Consider the following 27090-nt stretch of genomic DNA (forward strand, 5'->3'; position numbering starts at 1 on the left):
AGTCGACATGTGTGACAAAATGGCCGCCCCCGGGGATGGCTAAAAACGGGTGGAATTCGCTGCTTAACTCATATTCCACAAATGCAGTATTTATCAGAATGCCTTGTATCAACTAGTGGGCTTGCATAGAACATATTCTTGGGAAAAATGTTTGGGTTGACTTCCGCTTTAAACTGAACACTGTAAATGTAGGTTTTTTTTGCCTATGTGAGATTATCTCAGGTATACACAATTATATTTCAGTATTGATCTGCACATCACTACCATAGAGTTTATAGAACTGCAAATGTTGCAGCCCTCACTTTGCATGCGTCCGATCCAGTCCGCAGCGCTTTAGCACACAGCATTTGCTTCGATATTTGTCCCTTGTAGGCCGTGGAGCTGTTGCATCCCGCAACATCCATGAGGGAGACCTGAGCCTCAACCAGGTATGGAGATTCTGAGGCACAGCACATACGCAAATATGTCACCTTCACGTACCATCTTGAGTCACGCGATTCAAGAGTGGGACTCAGGCAAAAGGTTACAAGTTCTGTCTCACTGAAAACTTTGAAGGGGACCTACAGTATTATGCAGAATTGACTTTTTGATTAATTACACCCCAAAAGTCAATCTTTTATTAGCGGCCTATTTCTGAGCATGTACATGAGAAACAACATTTCCGAATTTTGTGAATTGTTATGATGTGTCAATTCGCCCTAATTCACAAAATGACCACCTCCAAACCAAGTTACTCTTCAACATGAATGGGGGGGGAAATCCACCCGATTTTAGCCATTCCAGGAGGCGGCCATTTTGTCACTTCTGTCGACTGAAAATGACATCACAGTTGCTCAGGGCTCAGATAACGAGCAGTCACAGCTCACCTGTTTTCTGAAGCTGAGCCCGGAGGGTGGGTGATGTCATTTTCAGTGGACAGAAGTGACAAAATGGCCGCCCCCTGAGACGGCTAAAAACGGGTGGATTTTGTTGCTTAACTCATATTCCACAAACACAATATTGATCCGAATGCTGTGTTTCAACTAGTGGGCCTGCATAGAACATATTCTTAAAAAATATGTTTGGGTTGACCTTTATCTTTCAGACAGAAAATACAGATAGCAACAAGCATCTAGATTGTGTGCATGCCTTGACTAAGCAAAAAAGTAGTTTGTGTAATTCCTCACCTCCACTCACTGAAACAGCATATCCCGTTGTCCAACCATTTAGAGGGAGCGAGATGTTTAGACCAACATTTGGGAGGCACACAGGACCAACGTTACTGGACGCTACCAAGGCAAATCCATACAGAATATTACAAATACATCATTTAACAAATTCATCTATTGGATTGAAGTGTAGGTTTTATGTCAAGAGTTGTCATTTATTTGCACCAATGCTTGTGTACGGATAGTACCCGACACTCCGCTGTTTGTTGACTCAACTGAGAATTGATACTTCCGTGTTATTTCTACTTGATTATCATTTCCTATCGGTAATTCAGTGTGGTGGATAAAAGTTTTGCACTTGCTGCTTAGGAATGAAGCCAAAAATGGGCTACTTTGAGGTGCTACAGAATGGGGGGGGGGGGGGGGGGGGGCTGTTCCCACCCAAACACATAGTGTGGGTATGACAGCTAGAGGATTTAATTGGTGTCTTGCTTAGACCGTAATGAGGAAAAGTGCGCTAGAAAATGGCCGGATGGATAAACTCACATAATTTATTCTATGTAGATGTATTTCTGGCATATACTGAACGGCAGTTGGTAGAGACGAAACCGAGATGAGCTTTGCTGTGTCATACCTGTGAAGTCCAAAGGTTTGCTGAGCCTCATCAGAGCGATGTCATTCCTGTAAGTAACTCTGTCGAAGCCTTCATGAGCAATGACACGGCTCACGGCGTGGGCGGGGTTGAAGAGAATGCCCAATGGCTCCACAAGACCTGCATACACTGACCAGTCTCCAGGATTGGGTGTCCTGCAGGGACACAACACAGAGGAGCAGATTTAACTCATTCACTGCCGTTCAGCCTATTTATTTGTCTTTTCACAGTTCAGCCATTCAATGGCAGGAACTTATTTAGACTTTTTCTCAATTTTTTTCAAACATTAGGCTAAAGGACGGTCTGAAAACGTCTGGCAATGAATGAGTTAAATGGGAAGTCAACCCAAAAATCTTTTTGGCAATAATATGTTCTATGTGCCTCCACTCGTCTAAACGGTATTCGGATTAATGTGGCATTCGTGCGATATGCGTTAAGCAGCACAGTCCACCATTTTTTATCCATCTCAGGGGACGGCCATTTTGTCACTTTCTGTCGGCTGAAAATGACATCACAGTGGCTCGGGTAACGACCAATCACAGCTCACCTCTTCTCTGAAGCTGAGCCGTGATTGGTTGTTACTTCATGAGCAGCTGTGATGTCATTTGCAGTCGACCGAAGCGACAAAATGGCCGCCTCCTAAGATGGCTAACAACCGGGTGGATTTTGCCGCTTAACTCATATTCCACAAACGTAATAGTACTCAGAATGCCATGTTTACACTAGTGGGACTGTTTTGGGGTTGACGTCCTATTTAAGGATAGGCGGGACGACGATTACTACCAGCTGTGGCCTGTGAAGACTCACATCATTGCGCAATGGGCCGCTGTGAGAATCCAGTAGGGGGAAATAATAGCACCTCCACACCGGTGGGAGCCCGCAAGCTGCAGGCTCACCTGCCATGGCCAGGCTCCAAAGGAGGCCTGCTGGCCCCTAGAGGCCCTGCTGGAATTTACTCCTCCTGAACAGTCTGAAGAGAGGAAGGATGTTATCCATTCTTCATTTTCTGTACTTTTGTTAGTTTGAGGGTGAGCTGGCTTATTTCAAACATTACAACATATAATACGACCAAATTACGGTAAGTAGAAGCTGTACCTGTACATCGCAGTGTCACTACAGTGTTGTTTGGGCAGTAATTGCTGCAGAAGGTAAATGAAACTAGAGGTGAGAATGAGAAATAAGTTGGATGTTTTTAACTTGGGCATTCTCCCAACCTGAGAGTAAGCTGTTGCACTATGGGTACATGAGGGTTTGGCTCCGAGTTCACCATCAAGAAGGCGTCACCTGAATGTGCCTTATGTAGGCCTGATGTAATTCCTGTGCTCCTGTCAAAGCACATAATAGGGAAACACATGATGTAAACGCATCCTTGGAGAGCGAAACACTACACACTGCACGTCTTCTCACCCGCCGTATCCAATGTCCCGGCAGCTTGCTTGGCCCAGGTGCGCCGTCCAGCCGTGAGAACAAACAGTCCTCCATTGTTTGGTCTGAACTGAGAAGATCTGAAGCAGGAAACTGGAGCCATGAAGCCTCACTGACCACAGAAGGGGGAATAAAGCAGCTTGGAATACAAACTAGTGGAATGAATATAGAATTTTAAAAATACTCTCATTTTAGTCAAGTTATTTGGTCAACAACTATAATTTTGGAGCAATTATTGTTATCATTTCTATTATTCATTTTTCTTGGAGCACGTGAACTGGAGCCAATTCGAGCTGAGTTCGGGCGAGAGGTAAGGCATAGCCTGGACTGTTCACCGGGCACTCACAGGGCTCATACACAAACATCGACACTCAAATGGACACCTATGGACAATTTTAAATGTTTGTATTTTTAAATTTAATTTTAAAAATTTAGAGTTGAATAAAGCTAGCATGTATGTTTTTAGCATGTGGAAGGAAGACAAGCGTATCCAGCAAGAACCCTTGCAAGCGAACATGGAACAGGAAGTGAAAATTGAACCCTGAACCTCAGATCTAGACATGCTAACATGCTCACTAAAAACAAGTTTAAAAACAACATAGTTGGCCGACATGTTCTAGACAACTGCAACTAGTGATGGGAAAACGAAGCTTCAAGATGCTTCATGAACCAGTTGTTGTGTTTATTGAGCCCTCTAGATGTCACTCTTTGTTCAACACAAAAAGCACATTGACTTTCCGTTTCTTAAACCAACAGTGCCACCTAGAGGAGTCAAAAAAGTTACCACAGTGAGCTTCATCTTGGCCTGCTGGGCAGTCCACCACGCCGTCACACCACTGGGACTTCCACACACAGCCTGTATGGCCACCGCACGGTATTCCGTGCACACACGTGGAGGAATCTGTGAAAAAGGACAGTGTAGTTAGTGACTTGACGTCATCAGATGAGTGTTTAGTCCACTGAGGAGGAGCACACGAGTACATACTGTACTTACAGTAATAGGCCAGGAGGATGCCCGCCAGCAGCAAGAGGAGCAGCAAGCAGATCACAGCAACCACACTACACTTAACACACCTCTGTTTGAAATCTCTCACAAAGCAAACACAGTACGATTATTTAAAACATGCAACAGATTTGGAATTTTCCATACAGGGTGACCTGAAAAGAGCTGACTACAAGAGACGCCATCACAATCTTTCACATTGACGATAGACATTTGTGAGTAAATGAGGAGATCATCATTATTTCAGTCTTGTGTTCAGAATCTTATGTACCTTTTCGTTGTGGAGTCGGGAAGGTGACTTCAGGCGGGGAATTTGGGGCCAAATGGTGAACATACTGAGGCTTCACTTCTGACCGGCTAGGAGGACGCGTCCTGTCAATGGCCAGCCACTGAATAGTTCAGAGTAAAACTTTAGACATGTGGCTCCTCCTTCATTCATTCGGTCAATACAAGGTTCAACGTCGTGTTCTCCAGGAGTATTTTTACACAGATGTTGGGACGGGCAGTACAATAAGGATACTTTGTAGAGATATACTGCAGGGGAGGCTTGTGTACCAATTTGAAGCATGTTGTGGAGATAAATGACCGGCCAATCAATTTAGGAGAATTCAGTATCATAAAAGGAAGAACACAATGAGGCAATTGATCCATCATACACACCACAAACGAGTCCTTCCTTTGAAGAAGCCCCCTCAGCATCTACTGCAGAAATGTCAATTTGGGGGGATTTGGCAGTAATTCCATTCTTTAATCTGGCTCACCAAGCACTAACATTAATTGATCATTTTTCTTCCTCAAGATTGGTCTATTAAAAAGTATATGTCATCATTTTTCTCTAAATAATGTCAATTGATTTACTTTAAATAAAATATTGGTAAAATAAATAGATTTATTAAATTGTTTCATTAATGATAATGAAATTATAAATACAAAATGAGTATTAATCATTTTATTAAAATAAACTATTTTCCATATGGATGTTAAAGATGAAATGTAGCCCTCGAGCACAAAAGTTTGAAGACAGAATACAGAACACAGAATTCACAATTTGTAAGTACTAAACGGCAGGCATCTGACAAAAGAGGACAACAAGCATGTCAATAAATATTTTATGCATGTCACTATTGAAATAATTATAAAAAACTTACCGGATTGGTGCTCATTTCTGTTTTCCTTAACAAACGCGTCCGTCCCCTCAAGGATATTTTTCGGTCAGGATGGCTTAAATGTCCCAAATTCAAATCTGTTTAAAACTAACCATAGCCACCCAGTGCAATGATGACATAAGGGTTATTCTTTACTAGCGGCTACTTCTAAAAAAAGGTCTCTCTCTAATGTCACTGCGCTGTGTCACCAGAGTGATCGAATGAGTGATGGTGAGGCAATGCGGACACGCCTCGTTTTCTTTCTCACATCTTCTGAAGTTTTCCACCTCAGCCCACAACAAGCACAATAAGCTTTGTTCACTTGTCTAAACACACACGGCCATGCTTGAGTGCACAGTGCAAACACTCCAAATATCAGGGTTTTGTTTTTTTTTTCCAATTTTCTTTAATTCAGCTATATTTTATATAATTATAAAGTAATAAGAGCATCAACAAAGTCATAAATGAAAACATTTATGCATGACATTTACAAAGGAAGTCAACATAAAAACATTCAAATTGCAGTGAAGAATTTAAAAATCGCAACAAATACCTTCAAATATGTTTGTCACCTTCCGAAGGAACAGATTTGCATTTTTAATGTAAAAATGAACATATAGAACCTGTTCTGCTACACCATCTACACCCAGGCCTGCCAGCCCGGGAAGAGCCTGCTGAGATTTTTGGGGTCCATAGCCTGTTGGATGAGCAGATTGACCTGGCCGCTCACAGAGAGCACCGTGCCCCCCTCCACTCCCTTCAGCTTTTCCTGCAATCGCAGCAACACTCGCTCCGCCACCTTGTTGAAGTTCTGGCTGTCGCTGCGAGAGGAAGAACATCAAGTGAGAAAGAAGAAGCTTTAACTCATTCGCTGCCAGACATTTTCAGATCCTCTTTTACCCTAAGGTTTGAAAAAAAATTGAAAAAAATATATAAATAAATTCCTGGGATTGAATGGCTGGGACTGTGAAAAGACAAGTACATTTGTCGATGGCAGTGAATGAGTTAAAGGAGACAATGGCCAGCAATAATCTGTTTTCGGAGCATATCATTTATACAAAGCGAACGAAACTATACTGAATAAAGACTTTTTAAAGGATTCAAGAAAAGGAGACTTTTTCGATATCCATAAAAGGCCTTTTTCTCAAATTTTGTTTGCAAGCTTTAAATCTGTGTTATCCATCCACCTCACAGGGGTGGCATATCAAGAATAAAAGCACATTTTTTTGCACAGGTGTGCCTTAGGCTGCCCACAATAATGTAAATGAGAAACTATTCAGCACCTGTGTTTACGGTGGTTGTCCAAGTCGTCCCCTCCCATGGTTGAACTGAGCGTGGCGTTGAGCTCCTGCTGCTCATCGTGCTGCAGGTTGAAGGCTTTTAGGGGGTTCATGGTCCAGTCAAATAAGGGGTCGTAGAGCAGCACCTGGATGACGCAACACACTTAGCGAGACACGGCCACAGCGTTCACAGGGCTTACTTTTCGCTAAGGCAGAAACTGGACACATTTCAATGAGAAAAATCAGCCGGTTGTTTGTGTGGGGGAGTTTTTGTGGTACCTCCACGATGGTCAGTAAAGCTTCTTGAGAGCTTCTCATTACTCCCATGGTTTTCTCACAACATCTGAATGGGAAGAAAATGACATTTCGCTTTCATATTTTCTTCTCATTTGTGTTTTAAAAAGGATGATTAAATATAATGTTATAGATTTTGTTTTGTATACATTTGAGGTATTATTTTAGGATTGTGCCTGTGATAATATAACGGCAGCGGTGATATGAACAGTGCCTGACTAGGGATGGAAATACTGTATGTCTCAGTATCTTGAAATGTATTGTTTTTTTGTTTGAGAACAAAATAATTGGGAACTATCACATAATTTGACTTTACGTACAGCACTTTGTATGGCGCTGTGGTTGTTTTTAAAGTGCTCTACAAATTACACAAAAAAAAAAAATGTGATTTTTTTTTCTTCTTGAATTATTCTTGTGTTCTGCTGCTACGCACAAATACAAAGTGTCATTCTACCCCATTATATCTCAAACAATAGAAACCTTGTAGAACAATTGCCACTAGTCACATTTTAAACTTCAGTCACAGTTTCCTCCCACCCTGTCCCCTCCTGACCTCCTGAAAACTCCCTCCACTCCAGTGATGCCCATCCCATCCACAATATCCCTGGAGAGTCTGAAGGGGACGGTCTCGGGGGTGGGCAGAATCTTGCCTTGCTCAAAAGCCACGCCTGCGCACAAACGTAAGGCAAGACCATGGCCAAAGTTACGGTTGTGGTCGCAACGAGAGTCACTCAAAGTGTTTACAGTGTTGGATTATCGAATTTAATGATGCTTATGATTGAAGTGACGATGACGTTACCCAAGTCAATGTGCACCAGTTCGGCGGTCTGCTCATCAATCAAGATGTTCTGTATGTGTCGGTCACCGAGGCCGACAATATAGCCGACTGTTGGTCACAAAACAGTCACGTCATTCACCCGCCATTTAAAAAAAAATAATAATAATAATCAAAGCTTTGGCATTGTCATGGTGAAAACGTAGATCTTACTGTTGTGCAATGTTCATGCATCCAGACAGTTGTTTGGACATGATGTGTGTCAACTTATGTAAAGGTCGCTTTGTTTTTGAGTACCAATAGAGGAAGTGGCCACACTGCGGGTGTAGGCCAGCCGCTTTTCCATCCACACAGCGGGGTCCATGAAGCGTTCCATGCAGAAATATCTGAAAACAGGCTTGAAGTTTCGGCACACCTCCATGTAAGCATGCAGCTTCTCGTCAAACCCATGTTGCTGTGCCTCCTACAATGACAAAGTTAACGAACAAAGTAACTTTTATTTAGTTGCAATGCACCAATTTGACTACCATAAACTCAAGAGAGGTGATTCACAAACACTGTGCCGCAGCACTTTTGTGTTTCATTAGCCGGTGTGCTACGGGAAATTGTCCAACTTCACTTAAAGGGGAAATCAACGCAAACATATTTTTTTACGTGAATTATATTAAACATTAAAATTGCATTTGTGGAATAAGAGTTGATCGACCCGGTTTTATCCATCTCTGGGGGCGGCCATTTTGTCACTTTTGTAGACTGAAAATGATATCACAGACCCTCGGGGCTAAAGTAACGACCAATCACGGCTGACCAGATTTCTGAAGCTGAGCCGTGATTGGTCGTTATCTGAGCCCTGAGCAGTTGTGATGTCATTTTCATTCGACAGAAGTGACAAAACGGCCGTCCTCTGAGATGGCTGAAAAGGGGTGGATTTTGCTGCTTAACTCCTATTCCACAAACGCAATATTTATCAGAATGCCGTGTTTCAACTGGTGGCACTGCTGGGAACATATTCTTGAAAAAAATGTGTTTGAGTTGATTTTCCCCCCTTTAAGTGGTCCGAAAATTGTGTACTCCAAAAGATGCATTGTTGTTCATCTATGTATTTATCCCTGTAAATTTGAGACAATTAAAACAGTGAGACAAAAACAACATTAATTCAGTATCTATACTTTTTTGGGACATTTTTGTTTTGGTGGTATGCCGTGAGAGTCTTATAATAAATGGCCTTGGCTCAGTAAAGCTCGGGAAACCCTGCCCGGAGCAAGGCCTACAGGGTAGTACCATCATCATCTTGCGGCAGGCAAAGCTGGACGCGTCCTGAGGTCGGTATCGTTTGTGGGCCCCTTTGACGGGATCCGCCAGGAACTCTCCGAGAGGAACCGTACCGGAACACCATTCCAGGACCCCGCTGCACTGGGAGAACGGTACCACCTTGAAACAAGCATAAAATCATCATTTCAATGGAAATTATGATGAAAGGATATACAGCAGGTCCTTGATTTATGACAGATATCAGTTACTATGGGTCCTGACGTAACCGGAATTAGTACTTATAAAAGAATGACATTAAAGACACAGTATGTTGAAGACTCCCTGCATCTAGTAGAGAAAGGAATGATCTGTGAAAGATGACGCTGAAAATATGAAGCAGCGCTACGAAAGCGTGTGACCTTATATCTTCTGATGTTGAGCTTCCTCTTGCGAGTGTCGGCGTTGCGCTGCAGCAGCATGGAACACATGGCAAACACCTGCTGCATCACTGCATCTTGCCGCAGGTCATCTTTGCCCTGTTCACAAAGAGAGGCGCTGAAACAATTGAGACGAGTCTGATGATCATGTGATTCCTTGAGTCGAAATCATTCGCATTCGTTCATGATAGAAAATACGAAAAATTGTACAGGTATGGAAATTTACAATTGAAAGATTGAAGACCAAGTCACTATTCAATTACGACAGTGTCAAATAGTAAATGATTAGCTTATAAGTTTTTTTTACACACACACACACACACACCCTTGATGACAAAGGTGCGAAAACCTATTTGTGATCTGCAAACTTTGTGTTTGTCTGCACACAGAAACACCATCAATTATTAACAGGAGGCAAAACGAGAGACGTCACCAATCAAACAGATGAGTGCATGGGACTAAACTAGAATAAACATTCAGGAGAAAGGGGGACAAAAACACTTGTATATATTTGTGACTGACACCCAACTTAACCAGAACATCAAAGCCAGATTTGAAATGAGCTTGAAGCACGCGCACACACACCTACCCTGCAAATAAACATCCACCCACCTTGACCAGTTGCCTTCTTCTCTTGCCATCAGAGCCGACACAGTCGATAATCTTGGGCAGGTTGACTCCTCCGGCCAGGTGATAATGAGGCAGGAAGGAATGGACGGTCACCACGTCATCATAGCGACCCGAAGGATCAACCTATTAAAGCAGATAAACAAACCATTTGTTTATTGACTTATATGTTTATATATACATATTTTACGTTTTCTGAAAAGTTTGATTGAAAAGAACTACTATCAAAACAATTAATTCTATTCCCATTATTTCCTATTAACTCATTCACTGCCATCGACATATTTATTTGTCTTTTCACAGTCCAGCCATTCAATTCCAGGAACTTATTTATATATTTTTTCAAACGTTGGGGTAAAAGAGGGTCTGAAAAGATCCGGCAGTGAATGAGTTAAAAAAAACAAATTTAAAATACCAAACATATCGGTCTCCCAAACAGTACGTGTTCAATGGCCGTTGAGCACCTTCAGCTCAACAGTGGGAATCGCAACTTCATCCAGGTCTTTGATTTGATGAATTGGCTGATCCGCAGGAACGGGAATTGCCTCTGTAATCAATGTCACAGAACCGAAATGAGTGCACCGTTACCAAACATTACAAAAGTATACTCTTGTCTACCTGAATTATTAGTGGGAAATCACTACAGTACATGTACTGGATGCGTAACCGTTTTACTCACTCTTCTCCGTCTTGTGCCTGCTGGCATCCAGATAAGCAAGTGTGATATAAGCGTCACATAGTCGCTCGATGTCCCGGATCATCTCTCCTCGCTTTTTCCTCACGGCACCGATGATCTTCTGGGCCACGTCCGAACGCTCCTGCAAGGCAAAATATACTTTAAGTACCGTATTTGTTTGACCGAATCTGAAAAGACAGCACACTACAAATGGGTGGGAGCAATCAAATCCATTAGGTTTTCTTCCTTCATTGAGATCTCACCCTACCAGGTCAAATGGCGATGACTGCTGAGGAGCGCGCTTCTTCAGCCGACTAGTGCAAAACTGTTCGTCCTTGTTGGCGTTGACCAGGGCAAAGATGATGAAGAGTGTGTGATGAGGGTGCTCAAGACAGGAGCGGAAGATCAACTATGAGGAGACAAAGTAAGTGTAAGGTCATGCATGTTCCTCTCCGCCAAGAACAGAATCGTACGGATCATCTGCCGCAAAAAGAGTAATGTCTCACATCACTCAGGACGTCATGGAAGCCCACGTCCTCTCCTATGCCAGACGCCATCTTGGTTCCCATACGGGCAGCCAGCTGATACATGAGCGGTAGAAACTTGTAGGAGGGGATCTTCTTCACTCCTTTCTACAACGTGAAAGAATGACGATGAGTCCGGATTATCCCGAGAGAGAAGTGCACCGGGGCCTACGAGGCAAACACCACTAACCCGAACATTGAAATTCAGACGTGACTGACAAACCTTCATCATGTCATTGACTGCTTTAACGTCAGCATTTTCCAGCCAGAGGGACGCCAAGCGGAACACCCAGGTGTCGTGCTCCTCACCTTGTTCCAGACACTGTATGTAGTTCTCGACTGCCTTACACATGAAGCGCTGTCTGTCTGCCCGCAGGTTGGAAAGGGCCCTCTCATCCAGCTCCAGTTCTCTTTCAACCTTTACTGTGTACCTGGACGGAGAGAAAACACAAGTGCATTCTTACCCATTTCAAAATGTGTCTAAATAGAAAATGTGTACAATGATCCGTCCAAATACGCGTGGTGAAGTGATACATCTTGACCGAGACATAAACTTTGTAAATTGGGGAGGAGCCAAGTATAGCCTGGGTTGTTAGTGGAGTAACTGAGAGTCTTCCCAAGCATGTTCATATATACGAACGGTGCACTTTCAAATCATCTGTAAGCCATTTATTTTTAGAGGTAATTTTGTAGGATGAGTTTGACATGATATCAATTAAAATCCGTTACGATTCCAGGGCCCCGTTTTGGTGGCATCAATAACTGGTTCTCCCGCCCCAAGTATCGTCAGCGGGGCTCAGTAGAGCATAAAATAAAACGCAATGACAATGCGAGTAGTCGCGCAAACCTGTTTTTTATCACGTTACGCTCTTTCATTAGATCCACTTCTTCTTTAGCCTTCTCCAGCAAGGCCTGCTTATTCTCAAACTCAGATGAAGTCATGTATTTATCAATGCTTTGGTACTGGGCGTCTGAAAAACGAGCCAGCGACAGGAAGGCCTCAATTCGCTCATTCTGAAGCCGGGCGTCCTGCACTCCAGACTCATCCTCAATAACCTCGACAGCCTACGAGAATATTAAAAAAAAAGAGACATTTACAGCTCTGGTTATCAATAACAAAATACAGATATTTTGGGTTTTCTTTTGCATCATGAGTGCAGATAAGTGGGTAAAAGTGCAGGCAAGATCTCACCCGCTCCAAGTACTTCTCCAAAATGACTCCAGGGCTTTCCTGGCATGTTTCAGCCAGCCAGTTACCACAGATCCTGAGGCACTCAGTGTAGACCGGTGCCAGAGCAGGATTAAAGTCAAACTGTTGAGAAGAAAACTACGGTCAGACTTATTATTGTGATCAAGAGCAAGTTAACTCATTAAGGACTAAAGCGCCCCGGCTCAACATCTCCCCAAAACTTATTGACGACTATAGATGAGGTTCTCCCAGAACACCTACAAAATAATTGATATCTCAGCCCCTGCAGCAGATAAACATCATTCTAAAAGAATTTGACAGCATAGACATATGGCTTTCACACAGGCCCGAGTTTATTATTATTTACTGTTTCAATCGAAGATGTAAAAATAAAGTGCCAGTGCAGGAGAAGCACAAGAAGAGTGGTAATTAAATCGAATCAAATTTATAGCACTTTTCATACAAAAAAATTACCATCCTCTATTCTGTTCCAAAGACGTCGATATCGTCATTGTCTACAAACATATATCTTAACAATATATCACGTTCGACTGGTTCTAAATCCACAAGCGCGTCGTCTCTATCACTGCCGTTGCTTATTTCAGCGCTCCCGTGACCGACGGCGTCCGCCATTACGACTCGAAAACACTCTGCAACATCCTCCGCGGGCTTACGACACCATCACGTGTATATTCTGATGCATTTCATTGGTTAAGGGAACGAGAATTGGATTTAAAAAAGAAAAAGGCGTAAGACAACAGCGCTCCCGGCTCTCGTGGTGGAAACGCGGTTATGCACTAATGTCCTTAATGGGTTAAGGTGTCTTAAGTATCTCTTATTACAGCAATCAACATTTTTTAGATGTGAACAAGTGTTTTGAGTTGTCTTACCTTTTCCTCAAGCTTCTGTATCATCTGCCTCAGGAGGCCTAGAGCCAGACCCTTTTCTCCCTTTACCCAAAACACCTGAGCTTCCTCCAGCTGCCACCGTGATACGGGTGATGATGGTCGAGGTCCTTCGACTCCATGCTGCTTCATCTGAAACACTGCTCGCTCGGCCAGCTGGACACAGGAGTCGCCATGTTGACAACAATAGGAGGGCTGCAGTCGCCTACAGTCGTAACTCATTGCGAAAGCACGATCACCTCACAAATCAAGCGCTGTTGACGCCAAGCAGCACAGTTTGGTATGCAATTTGTGGGGGGGGGGGGGGGGGGTTGAATGCTTTGGAAATGTTCCTTAACCCATTAAAAGACTGAAGCCCCTCGTGAGACGTCTCTCTAAAACCTACGGTCGTCTTTGGGGTCACCCTTGAAAAGCTGATATTTTCGCCACCTACAAAAGAATTCATATCTCAGCCCCTGTGGCAGATAGAAACATAACTCCAAAAGAATTTGAAAGCTTAGACATGTGGCTTTCACACGGGCACGAGTTTATTAATCTTTACTGTTTCAATCGAAGATGCAAGTGAAGCACTCTATATCACCGGCTTTAAAGGGAGAAACACGCTACAGCGCTACCGGCTTTAGTGGTAGAAACGCGCTTATGCGCTCCCGCCCTTAATGGGTTAAGGGTTGAGCAGGTGCAACAAAAAATGCATACTATGTCCACTTCAAATTTCAAATATTGTACTTACTTAAAACAGCGGGACACGTCAGTGTTTTTGTTACAAATAGCAATGAATAATACATTTTTGTTTCCTATATTTTAGCCATGTTACTAAATGTAGTGCTCTACTGAATATTTGCAGGTAGTTTATTGAATATGAGGGCAACTCAATAAATGAGGTGGTTTATGCTCCACACTGCAAATGTGACATTGTAAGTTGGGATATTCACTCAGATGATGCGAAACATTCTTGCCTGTGGTCATAGATTTTGGGTAGTGGAGATTTGGGGTAGTGGAACAATGAGAATACCTCTAAAGGTTTCCGGAAATTTGCTTGGTAGGGTACGTGGAGCATAATGCTTTTGCCACTGAATGTAATGAATGAATGGGCAAATATTCCCAACGCTGTCTGGTTATAAGAAAAGATGATTAATGGCTGAAGGTCAACCATGGTTATACTGTACAGTCACTCGATACAAATATGCAACTAACTTGCCTAAGGATGAACAAACCAGATGAGGATTTATCACATACGGCAGTGTAATGCACAGCTTGGTGGCTTGAAGGTTAACTAACAATAAATGTTCATGTGAGTCCTACCTGTGTGTTCCCCGCTTTACGAGCCAGCTGGCACAGTTCCAGTAAGTGGTCAGTAAGCACTGAGCTGAGATATTGAGTTGTGTCGGTGTCCACCGTCCGGGCCATCAGGGTGTTGCAGAACACAGACCGAATGGCTAAGATGGGCTCCACCAAAGCAAACTCACTGTTGGCGAGCAGCTGGGAGTGCTGCCGCCACTGGTTGCACACATTCTTTACGGCCAGCTCTGAGAACGATCTGATAAACAATGAGGGGGAAAAAAAAAAAAAAAAAAAAAAAGATTAGAGTAGCTTTTTTAACATTCTCAACACTGGCACTGATATTCGACCACTACCTTGCGAACAGAGGTTTGATGCTCTCCAGCTCCCTGATGCTCTGCAGGTTCCTCAGGGCTGGGTACAGTGAGGACACTGCCTCCAGACTGCCTCTACACAGCTCCTCTACCTCTCTACCCCTGAGGGGAAAAAAAGAGGCAAATTCTTTGACCATCTGATATTATGTTCGCGTCTAAAAAGGCAACTCACCTCGCCCATTTGAGAGTATCATCAAACATGGAGAACTCCTTGTCCCTCAATGCTTGCAAGGCACAGAACACAGACTCATGGAAGCCCGGCTTGTGTTTGTCACTCCTGACATTCATGAAGAAAACCAAGTTACCCCTGCACTTCGTAACGCGCAACGGTACCCTTCTCCCTCCCCGCACCTCTCGGGAAGATCGCAGTCCCACTGAGTGTTTCTCCAGGCAGCCTGGAAACGGAGCTCCCTCAGCTCAGCTCCCCACTCCACCCCTTCACTCTGCAGACCCCTCATGTAGGTGGTGAGGATGCTGCTCAGACCAAAGTTCTGCAAGCCCTGTACGGGTTACACGTATGTGAATTTATCAGAATGCCTCGTTTCAACTAGTGGGCCTGCATAGAACATATTCTGGAAAAAAATATGTTTGGGTTGACTTCCGCTTTAAATTGGTTGAACTATATACAGTTAATTTTGGGTAATCAATTATGCATAAGAACATTTTGAAAAACAATGACCAAAATAATTTTACATATAGACTTAAAGGGGAAGTCAACCCAAACATATATTTTTCAAGAATATGTTCTATGCAAGCCCACTAGTTGAAACAAGGCATTCTGATTAATATTGCATTTGTGGAATAAGAGTTAATCCATATTTTTTTTTGTAAGTCACTGTGCAAATTCAGACCCATGAGACTAAGAGTGCAAATTGCATTAACATACCGCGGACCGGTATGTTTAACTTGCCTCCACGATTCCCACTTGTCGAGTGACATCAGGCAGGGTGGAGTGAAGGTCATATGAGGTCAGAGCCTTCCCCCACATAGCTTCATGCTCATATGTTCGAATCCTGCATAATTGGTTCGACGGACTTCAGTGAGTCTGATCGGTTGCAGAGAACATGTGACATTGGAAAGGACGCCTGATTACAAGATTGTTTATTACCTTGTTAGTGGACTGGTCATCGTGTCTCCTCCACAGCCATAAAGACTGTCAGGCTCTCCGATGCTTCGGTAGACATCAATCAGCAGTTCCTATGATTATGTGTTACATGATGCTAAATATAGCCTCACTCTAATGCCAAAAAATCTAATTCAGTGCTTCTAATGTGATCAATCGTTTTGCAATTCGCAAAACCCATGTGGCGAATAGAAATCGAAATCACGTTCATTGAAAAGTGTCATATCTGACACATGGCTGACCTGCAAGCTGATATTGGAGTCCTCCATACTTTTTTCAGTCAAGGTGGAGATGGTGACATTTTGGCTGTTCTCTTCAAAGTTGATCTTGCGTGTCGCTTTGCCTTTGGTTCTGCTCATTTAATCGAGATGCATAAACAAGACCAAAAAAATAAATAAATGTGGAAACATTCAATGCAGTAACTCTTTCTTAAAATTGATCATTACAATTCATTTACATACCTGCGACTGTCCTCCAAGTTAGATTTAATCTTATCCACATATATCTCGGTGTAGAGCAAGGCCGTGAAGTGAGCGGAGCATGACTGAGCAGATTTGGCCACCTCAAGGTAGTTCAGGTCCAGCCAGAAGTTGGAATCACACACTGTGCCACAAGACTTGCTAAAAGACGGATATGCATGTCATGGAATAAGCGTCTGCAGACTAACATAGCTTTCAAGCACCGCATACCAAAAAAAAAAAACGCACCATGTATCTCCTTTGAATCAGTATTACAAAAACACAAAGAGTTTTACTTTACAATATGAATGCAAACCTATCAAACCTCCGCGGTCTCTGCTGGTGTCTCAGATAGTCAATAACTGTCAGCATGGTACGCAGAGACGCCTTGTCGTACAAGCCTTGGCCGGCGGTGTCAATCCCTGCAAGGAATAATTGATGCTAATGTCAAAAGAACTTTTAGAAATAACCGTCATCTGCTGTCAAGTCATACCGGAGTCCGAGTTAAGTGGTGTGGTGGAGCGGCTCGCGGCCTGAGCGTTTCTGGAACAAAAACTAAAGAAGTCCCGGATATGGGAAGAGAGCAACTCTCTCCAGGAGCCCTGAGTGTCATCCCGGAGGATGGAATGAATGATGAGCGGCAACAACCTCTGGCAACACTCCAAGTTCACCTATAGGCAGAGAAGCAGCACATCGATCAACGACGCAATGAAGGCCCTTTTCCGGTCAAAAAGTATTAGGAGAAGTTGAAGTTTGCTTCTCAGGCTGCTTACCAGACAAAGAGGTCGGGACAGTAGGAGAGCCTCACACTTGACTCCTCCGCTATCCAGCAGGGCAGTGCACAGAGACTTCAGCCAGACTGCGTGGCCGCCCATCTGCGGGATCCAAAAGTCTTGGTTCTCCAGATTCTCCCTGGCCAGCAAACTTTCCTCGGAACTCAAAGGAGCCGCCTGACGATGAGAACAGTCAGTGCTAACACATACCTACAACGTGGTTCTGTTTGAAACAAGATGCACATTAAGTGACAGCTAATCAAATTAAAAGCGTTGTTGTGAGAGTTACAAAATATACTGTCATGGTTGTGACTCAAATTTTGTGTTCAGTAGTTTGCAAGTTTATTATATTTCAGCAAATGGAAAAGGAATGCTCAATGATTTGCCGTATATACTGTACTATAAAAATACTATGCTGTATATAAAAATACGGAAGTCACATCAAAAACATTTAAGCCGGCTGTACATGTGAGAGAGTTACGTCATTTTTGTTGAAAAAAAAGTATTATCCTCTCCTCTTGTGTGTTTTGTCATAAACATGACGATGATTCTAAGGACGACAGTCAATAGTATTTTCATGATTCAAAATGTCTTCTAATGTAATGCAACGATCCCACCTTGTCCAAACGTCCAGCACATTCTACCTGTGTTTTCATTTGACATAAACTCACCTTCTTGTTGGCTTTTCTAAATGGATTTAGATAAGCCAACATTGGGTCTCTACTTTGTTTGTGCTGCTCCCAAAAGCCGATTCCAGACTGAGTGGCAAGGATGCCCTTCACAGACTGAGTTGCTGCCTGCCTCACGTCAATACTGCCGCCAAATCACAGTAGAGTCATAAAACATCCCCCTTCAACACATTTACGGGGATGAAAGATATTCCTTACCACTGGTGAGTGAGGGAGTCGTTAATGCAGTTAAGCATGATGTAAACACACTGAGAGTCAGTGGACGGGAAGATGCTCGCAGCCTTTTCATAAAGGGGATGTCTGCCGTGGAGCAAGACGATGGTGGAGAGATCTACCGGCCCCAGCTCTCCCAGACTACTTCCTGCAGCCTCTGGAGGACATGTTGCAGTTTGAATCTAAAAATCACACTGGCTTGCTGTTTCCAGACGCTTGAACTAGCATACCTAGAATGTCAGCTCCACTAGGGTGGTTGGTTGCCATCTTACAGAGCTGGAGCAGGTTCAGAACCAGCTTCACTAAGATGCTGTTGGTGGGCTCAGCTAAGGTGGGCACACACAGAATGTATTCGAGGTCATGTCTAATCAACATAGGACATAATACGTATTAGCACTAAATGCAACCAGTGTAACCACCATGGCACTCTTTGAGCAGCTCTCTTATCTCATCCTTCTTGTCATGCAGTTTTTGGGAAAGTTGCCTGATTCCCTCAAGTCTGGTTAGTGGTAATGAGTCACAGGGAGTCACAGACAGGAAGTGTGATATCTCCTGTACATAAAAGAGGATGTGACAGTTAAACACAATACTACAGTACAGAGGCAGATTTACTCAAACTATGTCCAGACATTCCGGCAGACAAATCCAGAATAATCACAGTGTTGTTGTGACAACAGAGAATTAAAGAAAATAGTTTACCTGTCTCAGTGTGAAGGTCCCAGAATTGTATTTGAGATTGTTCTGGACAGAGCGCAGCTCTTGGAATTCAGGCAGGTCAGGAAACGGTTCCAACTTGCAAATGGCTTCCTTCAGTTTGTGTTGATTTTTTATCACAAGAAATTGCAATAGACTGAGCACCTAGAGGGCCAAAAAAGAGACACAAATAATGGTGAGGTTGCTTCAAAAGAATGTAAATGGTCAAAGAATTCTTCCGCGCATTCATCTTTCATTTACTTGAATATTCAAATATTTTAAAGCACCTTTGGGAAATTGATTCAAAAATGTAAAAACTGATTTTTTGGCGGTAAGCATTCAGCTCAGTGTGTGAGGTCTTTTAATATAAAAAACTTTACCTGCTTTGAGATAGCTGGCTGGCTGGTCACCTGTGCGGTGAGAGTACCAACAATGACCTTTAGGTGGCAGTCAAGAGCATCATCACAGAACTGCAGAGCAGCCTGACACACGGCAGTCAAGAGGTCACAGCACAGGGACAAGCTTCGGTCGGAGACCTCATCACACTGGCCCGGTCTGTGAGCAAACAAAAAATAAAAACAATCCAAATCAAGCCATCTTTTGGGGCTCTTGTCCTAGACAAGATACACAAATGTGGAAGATGACTGTATGTACAACATACTGTGGAATACTATCAATTGACCTGTGTGTGTCCGCATGCACCAGCCAGCTGTTGATATGGTGAATGAGTGTATAGATGATGTCCCTGAGGACAAAGGCCCAGGCTCCTCCAAGACCGTCTTTCACCTCCCTGAGCAGCAGGTTGACAAAGAGGTGATACATCAGGAAGATGCGATGACGTTCATAACTGTTTGTTGTCACAGCTGCTTTTTCACACACTGCCAGCAGAATCCTCTGAATGGATATCTGAGGAAGATTAGAACACAAGGGACAGCTTATCAAAGTACTTCCAAAGTATAATGAACAAAATACAGTAAGTAGTCTTCCAATCAGATGAGAACATCTTACCGGAGTTTTTGACAGAATGGCCACCAGGGACTTGTGATTTGCGCTGTGGCATTTGCTCAAATAGTCCAGTGTTGCTTTGATGACCTGAGAGCTGAAGTACGGTGGGTTTGGGACAGGGTCCAAATCCCTAAGAAGAGGTTTTACATTGGCCCTTTTTAGAACTTTTTTTTTTTTTTTTTTATGAAAAGAACACGATATGATGATAAAATGAACAACTTAGGAACTGAATAATCAAGTATAGTGGAACCTGCAAGTTTAACCAAATGGCCAACCCCTGCAAATTGTTTCACCCAAAGTTATCGATCCATTTTCTATACCGATGGTCCTCGTTCGGGTCGTCGGTGAGCTGGAGCCCCGTAACTCCATATCTCTCTTTAGCTCCAATACACTAAGCAGCCAGGGAACATATGTTGTGTATTGCTTTCCCTTGATGGTTTGACCCCAGAGTTTTTATGTACATTTTTCCCCAAATGTTGGTTGAAATCCAAAGGATATAGTATTCCACTTTGGAGGACATGAAATAAAAGTGGGGAATAATTACAAAAGAAAAAAAACACAAAAAAAATTGACACCCTTACCCTACAAATCGTTTCAAGTCTCCTCTGTCCTCTTCAGCGGCACCCCGTTCATAGAGCGTCATTAGCAGTTCGACAACTATCTCTGGTAGGTTACTGTGGATCAGGCTGTCAATTTGCTATGGCAAATGAAGGCAAATATCAAGTGTAGTTTAGTAAAGTATGACATTCATTCATCATCATTTCTCCCTGCATGAGAAAGCACAGTTGAAGCTGAATGTATCACAATGTGATCTGACGAAGGCGGAAGTACACGCCGAAACATGTCAGGTAATGAAACGGCCTAAAATCACATTTGTCTGTTATATAGTAAACCAACCAAAATATCGTGTGACAATGTGGTTAAAACTCAATGGCACAAGAAGTCAAATGTAAGCTTTCGATTTAAATTCAACTTTACCTGTTTGCCCAAACACTTAGCATCTTTGAGCAGGTCGTACACACGGTGGGCCTTCTCCCTCTGTTGTGCCGCCTGTGTCTCCTGGCCAGACAGCGCAAAGTATGGTAGGATGTTGACCATGATCTTTGGGAAACAGTCAGCCAGAAGCTCTCTCCAGTCCCTCTCAAGATACCGGCCAATGGACTTCACTTGCTCAAAGTCATCCAGGAAGACAAGGTGCGGGATGAGCACCTGGTAGGAGGAGCTGCAAGCGGGCAAAAGTATGTTAAGCAAATGCTCCATGTTGCGAGGCATGTTCAAGTTTTGATTTTCTAACCTATAGAAATCTTTGAGCGTGCCATGGTCAAGTAGAGTGAAAGGGAAAGATTCAAGCGTGTAGCTGTCGTCCGACTGCTTCTGGGAGAGCCACTCGGCAACCAAGTAGTACAGGTGAGAGCTGACAAATGTTTTCATCTTGTTGTAGCCGAGTGCTCTGGATACACTACACAACATCTGTGACAAACGCAATATTGTTGTAAAGCAAAGCCTTTTTGTACATTGTCGATGTATTGTACACTCCGTGGCCACTGCCTAAATTATACCAGCATATTGTAATGATATACAAGAATTGTAAATAAAATGTTCTCCTATGCCAAAGGGGTATACATTCAAGAATCTTTATTATCGCGGTTGCAGTGGCATGAATCACACTAACTTTTTTTTTTTTTTTTCTAATACTTTGTCCCTCTAAAAGGGCCACAAAGGTAACCAAGACATAACACTCAGTCTGACACCACTGCAAACTACAGGTACAATATGTCTATAATTCACTCATTGATATTGTACAGCTCTTCGAATACAGTTAATTGGATTACAGTTGTAAAAATTAACTCAAGCTATCTTAATGCTTACGTTGAAAAAACAACAACCCTTAACCGTTAATTATTTTCATCCTTAAATTTACGTCATTGGATGATAAAGATTTATCTGTCCGTCCGTCTATATAATAAAATAATTGCTTATTAAAATGATAAACAAAAACCTTTTGGTATTTTACCTTTTTAATGAGGTGCTCCTCTATATTATTTTCCTTGTAAGACTGGAAGAGGGCAAACAGGGTCTGCTTCTCACAGACTGGACTACAACACAACACAACTGACAAACTCTTCAGCAAGGTGGCCTTACGGTTGAAAATCTCATCCTGCTCGTCGTCAGTTGAGCTGCTTTTCTGAATTGGACGGAATCAACAAATTATTGTCGAATAAAACACATAAAAAGAGGGCTGACGGGAACAATGAAGTTATCATACCATAGGTCTCATGCCCTCTTGAGCTTTCAAGTAAATGTTCTCAAAAGCTGCTTGTTGGTGCGACAACATATTTCTGATGTCTCTTTGTTCTGGTCTCATGTCCAGAAACAACCTAGATGGAAAGCACCCCAATGTAAATGAGTGGATATCTCGATTGCAATATAATGAGGCACTACAAAGTGAGCGAGCGAGGTTTACCGCTTTACCGTACCTTTCCAATGACATTGACACAAGCATGCGGACTTGGTGATGGGAATCTGCTAGGAGAGATGGAAGGATGACCGACACCGGACGGTCTTCCTCTCTTTCGGATTCCCTGATACTCAATATGGCCCACCTGCAACATGGGTCGGCCTGGCATAGTGTACACGGGGATAAAATTTAATCTTAACATATTAAGGAACCTCAGTGGTAGCAATATTTGACAGATAGGATGAATGAAATGTCTTGCAGTATATCATCTAGCACTGACTTGTAAAGATCGTAATCTTTAGCAAAACTACCATAGAAGCCTTACCTCTAGTAACGCAACCAGACATCGCACTAAGGCAGCTCGGACAGTAGCCGTGCATTTCCCCGTTTGGCTCAGGTAACTAAAACAGAACACCGGCATAAACTTTGTGTGTTTCACACACACACACAGAGACACCTCCCATGCATCCAAAATTCACAATGCTACAGACCAGAAGCCTGACACTACTTGCAGCAGGGAGCCCTGCACATGCTTCATCTCCAGTTGCATGTAGTGGGTTCTCCCCAAGCTCCTGATGGAGGGCAATAAAGCCAAAAGAAGCGCAACACAAATCTCCTGATCCTGACGATACAGAGAACACAGGTCCCTGTGAAGAGAGCAAAGTGCATTCGTGAAAGGAGAAGCTAAATCATGGCATTAGCTTTCAGTTTTGCTAACTTTAAAGAAGTCAACCCAAAAATTGTCTTTGCAATAAAATGTTCACTGCGCCGCCACTAGTCTAAACACAGCATTTTAATTCATAGTGCATTCGTAGAATAATAGTTAAGTAGCAAAATCCACCCGTTTTCAGCCATCTCAGGGGACGGCCATTTTGTCACTTGCTGTTGACTTAAAATGACATCACAGTTGCTCGGGGCTCAGGTAACAACCAATCATGGCTCAGCTTCAGAAAACAGGTGAGTCGTGATTGGTCATTACCTGAGCACTGAGCAGTTGTGATGTCATTTTCAGTCAACAAAAGAGACAAAATGGCCGTCCCCTGAGATGGCTAAAAACGGGTGGATTTTGCTACTTAACTATTATTCTACGAATGCAATATGAATTAGAATGCTGTGTTTAGACTAGTGGCGGCGCAGTGAACATATTATTGTCAAGACAATTTTTGGGTGGACTTCCAATTTAAGAACAACAGATAACGTAAAGGCAAAAACATTTCCCTACGCCAGAGGACGGAGCAGAGCATCAAACTCCTCCGGAGTGAGGGAATCCTCAGCAGGAAGCTTCTTTAACAGGACAAGATACTACAAGGAGAAGTGAAACTTTTTTTCTTTGAGTGCTTGTGCTCACAAACATTTAAGGTGGAATGTCCACAACCTACCATGTTGACATGCAGGGCTTTGCTAGGGTCAATCTGCTCCACCAGCAGCAAGAGCCTGTGTCGTACCTCCTGGGGTTTAAAAAGTTGGCCATGGACGGGCTGGACTGAACCGCACTTACACAAGAACTCCAAGATTCCGAGGAGAGCAAGATCCTGCTGGACCAAATGCTCGTCGGCTAACAGGCTTTTTGCACCTACGGAAGGGACACCGTTAAATATCGGTGTGAGCGTTTAAACTCATTTAGTCGTGATATGAAAAATAAGGCTAATGCTGCTGTGTGGAATTAAACTTTTTTTTTTCTCCAATTAACATACGTAACTGTGGTGCTAAGAGATTCCCTCTTACCTGGTCCACTTGACATTTCATTGCTATCTCCTCCCCTGGGTCTCTGCGTCCCACTGTGGGACTCCTCATCGTCAAATAGAGGATCGTCGTCTCCATGCTGAGTTCTGGTCATTTCCCAGTCATTGTCCGTAGGTTCATCTTCATCCACAACCGTAGCCCTTGGAGAAACACTGCTTAGCTGAAGATATGGGGATCCTCATTAAATGAACGTCTGTCTTATACCAAAAACTATGCTGAGCACTTTACATAAAAAGGAGGTTTTCCTTTACCATCATTTTGTGTATTTCTGCCAGCTCGCTGACAAGACTAGCCGGGAGAGTCATTATGAAAAGACGAGAGGATAACGTGCAAACATTTTCCTATTGAAAAGAAGATGAAAAAAATAATTAGTAAGATTGAATAGTAAAACAGTCAACAATTTAAAAAAAAAAAAAAAATCACCTTGTTTTTTGTTGCGGCGGAAATAGTGCACAACCTCATGACAGACCTCAGTGTGGTCATTGTTAATTCTTCACTCATCTTCACTTTCACGCTCGAAACAAATCCACTTAACTCCTGCGCCAGGGTCTTCAAACAAGGCATACTTTAATTATGGACCAAAAAGCTGGAGGAATTTATGACCACTTAAACCTGAAACTATTTAAATTGTCACCTTAGCTTTGGTGAATAGCTGGGAGCGCCCTGCCTCATCCTCAGTCAGACAGCCAGTGGAAATGTAACCTGCTTGAACACTCGTCAGCAGGCTAAAACAGCGCAGCAGACACTCTGGAGGCGTGGACTGACTCTGCGGAAGGTCAATCAGTGTAAGTTGGACCATGATGGACCACAAACATGAGCAAGCACAGTTTCAAAACTCACGTCAGGAAAGTAGCAGTTAAGAAGGTTGTCGGCGACACAAAGAAGAGACTGCTCCAACTTCTCTCTGAGACCGGAGATGGCCGTGAAGTGCCCATCTGTTGACGTCACCTTGAACTTTTTGTCAGATGCTCTGCTTTGTGCCAACTGCGTGTTAAAGCTGAACTGCAAGAACAATCTCTCAATCTCATCCAAATCCTCATTAATGCAGGGTGATGAAAAAGCACTAAAAGAAAGAAACATCGAAATTGGAATGCTTCGATAAAAGCTGAATTTTCCGACATGTTTTTTCCTGCTCTTGTTGTGCAAGAGGACGTTTCTTCTCACCTCTCTACTCCCTCAGAACCGAGAAGAAAATTCAGGCCAGCACGGGTGTCTTTCAAGGTCAAGGAGACCAGGATGTTTGCTATTAGATTGTGAGGAAAATCGCTGTAAAAGACCAAAATAGAATAAAAACTTAAGAGGACTGAACCATAAAAACGAGGAAGGAAATAAGACTACAGGAAAAAAAAAAACTGCAACCTGCAAATGATGGGATGAGGTCTGGAGCTGTCCTCCATCTCATCGCTCTGATCTGTCATCAACAACCAACCTATGAGGGTTTCCTTCAGGTTAGGTGACCCTGATCCATCTGGGACTCCCAGATGGTCTTTAGGGACTGGACACGTCAGAAGAGCTTGGGCCAGACAAATCACAGCGCTCCTACAGAGAAACACACAGTCAAAGACCTACTCAAAAGAAACACCTTAAGGGGCAGCAAAGTGTCTGACTGATTGAGATTAGTATTGCGTGACAGCGAGTTAAGTCGAGCCTAGATACAACAGCCAATCATGACGCACGAGGGCGTGTTCTGTCTAGAACTCAAGTGGGATTCATAAAACCTCAATGCCTCGTGACTGTTATATAAAATCTGAGTTCAGTTATATTATCTATATATAAGTACACATATTAAAGCAGCGCTCATAACTTAAGTTTGAGCTCGCAAGTCAAAGCGAAAAAAAAAAAAAAAAGATAGCAGTTTGGGATGTCACAATATCGGCAGTATTGTGATATCGCAATATTAAAATTGCCACGATATATCGTCATCGTCATGTCACGATATTAATAGCAGCAAGTCTGTTTAAAAGCCCAAGTGGTTTTTCATTTGTGGAGTTCCAGCACCCTCTGAAGAATATTGAGATGTTTTTTTTTTGTTTTTTTTTTACAATATCCTGATCTTTTTTATACATTGCCAACCTCGCCACAATGTCGTGATAACTATCGTATCGTGAGGTCCATATCGTGATATTACCGTATCGCGCCATTTGAATCTCGTGACATCCATAATAGCGGTATAGGAAATGGAAAGATGCATAAAGTTTCAGCATGAAAATGAGCTGTGACTCACTGGGACGGTTTACATGCTGATCCTGAGAAGAGCTTCCAGAACTCTCTATCCATATTGACCAGTCCACCGTGGACAATGGAGACCAGTAGGTCAAGGCTGAGAGCTTCTAACTGGGGTGAGCTCACACCCCGCAGTGACAGAGGCCACACCCGACTCCATAGTTTGTCCAGCTCTGGCTTGTAAACTCTGATCCTTTCTGGGAAACGGGCTTGACATCGGGCGACCTCTCGTAAACAGCGCAGCACGTACGGCCCCCTTTCTCCTCTCCGGTGCTCGGCTAAGAGCTGGTGCAACCCTGATAACAGCCGGACGATCGCTTGACTGGGCACCATAGATGGGTGCTTCGATATGAGTGCTTCAGTGACCTGCAGCCTGAGAGTTAAAAATGAAAGCTTTTTTTCCCCCTCAATAAATCTTTTATGCGGTCAAATGTGTGCTGTACTTTTCATACCAGGGGATGATATCAAAGTCGCTACACTGAGGTTGCAGGCGGTCCAAAAGAACCTCCCAACTGAGGTCAATTCGTCGCCGCTTGCTTGGCGTCCCACAGAGGGAATCAGCCGTCAGGGAGGATCTGTTGGAGGCCTGCGTTGCCTCGGAGATCTGAGAGTCAACACTGAAAAGCTACAAAATGCAGCGAGCACAAAAAGAATAAACGTGGTAAATTGACTTGACACGACTTACCCACGTGTAAAGCTCAATTAAATTCATCCTATAGTTGACGCCAT

The 27090-nt window shown here is 43.1% G+C and overlaps 2 protein-coding genes across 4 annotated transcripts in view; both read right to left on the reverse strand.

Annotated features, from left to right (window-relative positions):
* LOC147144452 (transmembrane protease serine 2-like) overlaps nucleotides 1-5391 on the reverse strand; it is a 7551-nt gene extending 2160 nt beyond the window's left edge. The window contains exons 1-11 of the mRNA XM_086036024.1: nucleotides 5377-5391; nucleotides 4500-4617; nucleotides 4220-4312; nucleotides 4010-4126; nucleotides 3208-3337; nucleotides 3015-3125; nucleotides 2896-2939; nucleotides 2608-2770; nucleotides 1783-1955; nucleotides 1167-1268; nucleotides 303-439 (exon numbers count right to left, since the gene is read on the reverse strand). Of these exons, the coding sequence (XP_085892150.1) occupies nucleotides 303-439; nucleotides 1167-1268; nucleotides 1783-1955; nucleotides 2608-2770; nucleotides 2896-2939; nucleotides 3015-3125; nucleotides 3208-3337; nucleotides 4010-4126; nucleotides 4220-4312; nucleotides 4500-4617; nucleotides 5377-5391 (1203 nt within the window). The remainder of the gene's footprint in view (nucleotides 1-302; nucleotides 440-1166; nucleotides 1269-1782; nucleotides 1956-2607; nucleotides 2771-2895; nucleotides 2940-3014; nucleotides 3126-3207; nucleotides 3338-4009; nucleotides 4127-4219; nucleotides 4313-4499; nucleotides 4618-5376) is intronic.
* atm (ATM serine/threonine kinase) overlaps nucleotides 5296-27090 on the reverse strand; it is a 25458-nt gene continuing 3663 nt past the window's right edge. The window contains exons 9-63 of one of the 3 annotated variants that reach the window (XM_086035410.1): nucleotides 26814-26986; nucleotides 26363-26734; nucleotides 25498-25677; nucleotides 25303-25404; nucleotides 24979-25201; nucleotides 24773-24904; nucleotides 24562-24687; nucleotides 24390-24479; nucleotides 24121-24298; nucleotides 23775-23968; nucleotides 23618-23697; nucleotides 22887-23042; nucleotides 22721-22796; nucleotides 22415-22557; nucleotides 22204-22315; nucleotides 21952-22122; nucleotides 21232-21407; nucleotides 20916-21159; nucleotides 20519-20634; nucleotides 19941-20067; nucleotides 19615-19838; nucleotides 19313-19487; nucleotides 18939-19097; nucleotides 18659-18791; nucleotides 18470-18565; nucleotides 18225-18387; nucleotides 18009-18150; nucleotides 17338-17514; nucleotides 17058-17235; nucleotides 16881-16986; nucleotides 16568-16726; nucleotides 16349-16457; nucleotides 16092-16180; nucleotides 15894-15996; nucleotides 15335-15483; nucleotides 15156-15260; nucleotides 14966-15085; nucleotides 14634-14868; nucleotides 13317-13487; nucleotides 12430-12549; nucleotides 12085-12302; nucleotides 11461-11668; nucleotides 11220-11345; nucleotides 10982-11122; nucleotides 10717-10855; nucleotides 10502-10584; nucleotides 10023-10163; nucleotides 9393-9509; nucleotides 9004-9153; nucleotides 8020-8185; nucleotides 7747-7833; nucleotides 7501-7615; nucleotides 6933-6996; nucleotides 6657-6799; nucleotides 5296-6194 (exon numbers count right to left, since the gene is read on the reverse strand). In XM_086035410.1, coding sequence (XP_085891536.1) covers nucleotides 6014-6194; nucleotides 6657-6799; nucleotides 6933-6996; nucleotides 7501-7615; nucleotides 7747-7833; nucleotides 8020-8185; nucleotides 9004-9153; nucleotides 9393-9509; nucleotides 10023-10163; nucleotides 10502-10584; nucleotides 10717-10855; nucleotides 10982-11122; nucleotides 11220-11345; nucleotides 11461-11668; nucleotides 12085-12302; nucleotides 12430-12549; nucleotides 13317-13487; nucleotides 14634-14868; nucleotides 14966-15085; nucleotides 15156-15260; nucleotides 15335-15483; nucleotides 15894-15996; nucleotides 16092-16180; nucleotides 16349-16457; nucleotides 16568-16726; nucleotides 16881-16986; nucleotides 17058-17235; nucleotides 17338-17514; nucleotides 18009-18150; nucleotides 18225-18387; nucleotides 18470-18565; nucleotides 18659-18791; nucleotides 18939-19097; nucleotides 19313-19487; nucleotides 19615-19838; nucleotides 19941-20067; nucleotides 20519-20634; nucleotides 20916-21159; nucleotides 21232-21407; nucleotides 21952-22122; nucleotides 22204-22315; nucleotides 22415-22557; nucleotides 22721-22796; nucleotides 22887-23042; nucleotides 23618-23697; nucleotides 23775-23968; nucleotides 24121-24298; nucleotides 24390-24479; nucleotides 24562-24687; nucleotides 24773-24904; nucleotides 24979-25201; nucleotides 25303-25404; nucleotides 25498-25677; nucleotides 26363-26734; nucleotides 26814-26986 — 8163 coding nt within the window. In that variant the 3' untranslated portion in view covers nucleotides 5296-6013. Of the gene's footprint in view, nucleotides 6195-6656; nucleotides 6800-6932; nucleotides 6997-7500; nucleotides 7616-7746; nucleotides 7834-8019; nucleotides 8186-9003; nucleotides 9154-9392; nucleotides 9510-10022; nucleotides 10164-10501; nucleotides 10585-10716; nucleotides 10856-10981; nucleotides 11123-11219; nucleotides 11346-11460; nucleotides 11669-12084; nucleotides 12303-12429; nucleotides 12550-13316; nucleotides 13488-14633; nucleotides 14869-14965; nucleotides 15086-15155; nucleotides 15261-15334; nucleotides 15484-15893; nucleotides 15997-16091; nucleotides 16181-16348; nucleotides 16458-16567; nucleotides 16727-16880; nucleotides 16987-17057; nucleotides 17236-17337; nucleotides 17515-18008; nucleotides 18151-18224; nucleotides 18397-18469; nucleotides 18566-18658; nucleotides 18792-18938; nucleotides 19098-19312; nucleotides 19488-19614; nucleotides 19839-19940; nucleotides 20068-20518; nucleotides 20635-20915; nucleotides 21160-21231; nucleotides 21408-21951; nucleotides 22123-22203; nucleotides 22316-22414; nucleotides 22558-22720; nucleotides 22797-22886; nucleotides 23043-23617; nucleotides 23698-23774; nucleotides 23969-24120; nucleotides 24299-24389; nucleotides 24480-24561; nucleotides 24688-24772; nucleotides 24905-24978; nucleotides 25202-25302; nucleotides 25405-25497; nucleotides 25678-26362; nucleotides 26735-26813; nucleotides 26987-27090 lie in introns of all 3 variants that reach the window. The other 2 variants (XM_086035409.1, XM_086035408.1) reach the window with 2 other exon arrangements.

This window comes from Filicampus tigris, chromosome 7 (genome assembly GCF_054856515.1).
Source record: "Filicampus tigris isolate MCC_2025a chromosome 7, RoL_Ftig_1.0, whole genome shotgun sequence".
In the NCBI taxonomy this organism is placed as follows: domain Eukaryota; kingdom Metazoa; phylum Chordata; class Actinopteri; order Syngnathiformes; family Syngnathidae; genus Filicampus; species Filicampus tigris.